Source organism: Rhagoletis pomonella, unplaced genomic scaffold (genome assembly GCF_013731165.1).
Source record: "Rhagoletis pomonella isolate Grant_MI unplaced genomic scaffold, Rhpom_1.0 Rhpom_scaffold_01195, whole genome shotgun sequence".
Lineage (NCBI taxonomy): Eukaryota > Metazoa > Arthropoda > Insecta > Diptera > Tephritidae > Rhagoletis > Rhagoletis pomonella.
This window is the reverse complement of record NW_023459749.1, coordinates 20632-21769: the sequence shown is the minus strand read 5'-3', so window position 1 is coordinate 21769 and position 1138 is coordinate 20632. Positions and strand designations below refer to the sequence as shown.

Genomic DNA, 1138 nt, shown 5'->3' with positions numbered 1-1138 from the left:
TCTAGAATTCCAACAGCGAAAACCGAAAAGAATCGTTTTAAGCAATTCAGTTAGTTCTAATTGTTCCATTCAAGTGTTAAGATTATTAATTAAACAAAGAAATAAATATGTGGTAACCCAGCTAGTCGCTACATATTAACTGGTGACCCCTACAAGTTATTGAACACTAAAATACGATCTTGCCACTCAACTTTGGCAAGATGCAAGCAATACGATCAGACTCTGCCGATGTTAGTGCCGGCCTCCCTAGCACATCCAACGAGGCTGCAAATGATGAATTTTTCGAGGCAGTCGCTCCACCACAGCACCAAGCGGTCGCACACGTTGACAGATTCGAAAAATTGGAACTGCCACCATTCTGGAGCAAACAAGTACAACTATGGTTTGCAGCAATAGAGGCGCAGTTTCAACTACGAAGATTAACTTCCGACTTAACTAAATACCAAGCAGTAGTTGCGCGTGTCTACCAAGAAACGCTTATCGTCGTGGAACATGTCATCCTTAATCCACCTGAAACCGATAAGTATCTCACAATTAAAGAAGTCCTGGTAAACCACTTCTCCATTTCGCAGGAACGTCGTCTAAAAAAACTGCTTTCGGGTGTAGAGTTAGGCGATCGACGCCCGTCTGAGCTCCTCGCCGAAATCAAACGACTGGGCGGTAGTCAGCTCGACGCAACATTCGCTCGAACCATTTGGTTCGATCGTCTACCGCAATATGTGCAAGTAGCACTAACAACCTCGGGCAAACTAGACAATGACAAACTCGCCGTGCTAGCCAATAAGATTGTTGAGATCCAACGAGACTCTGAGAACAGATTCCTGATGCCAATCGTTAACACTTCCGATAGCTCGATGCAGAGAGAGCTCGACGATTTATCCAAGCAGCTAGGAAATTTGGCCAAGAAACTAAATCAAATAATTCCCAACGACGAACCTGCAAGACGTCAACTGCCCCGCAACACAGCGCCAACATATTCGGGCACTGAACGCTCGGCCCCATCCTCAGTCTGTTACTATCACCGCATATTCGGCACGCAGGCCAACAAGTGTACACGCCCGTGCACCTGGGTACAGAACCAGGGAAACAGCAGCAGCCCCCAGTAGACTCGGCGACTACTGGTGGCAAGGCCGGTCCC

General features: G+C 47.1%; 1 protein-coding gene across 1 annotated transcript; it reads left to right on the top strand.

Annotated features, from left to right (window-relative positions):
- The first annotated feature begins 200 nt into the window (after positions 1 to 200).
- On the top strand, positions 201 to 1106 carry LOC118752061. The gene has a single exon (XM_036486911.1). It carries the CDS (start codon positions 201 to 203, stop codon positions 1104 to 1106), a length of 906 nt encoding a protein of 301 aa, XP_036342804.1.
- Positions 1107 to 1138: the final 32 nt, after the last annotated feature.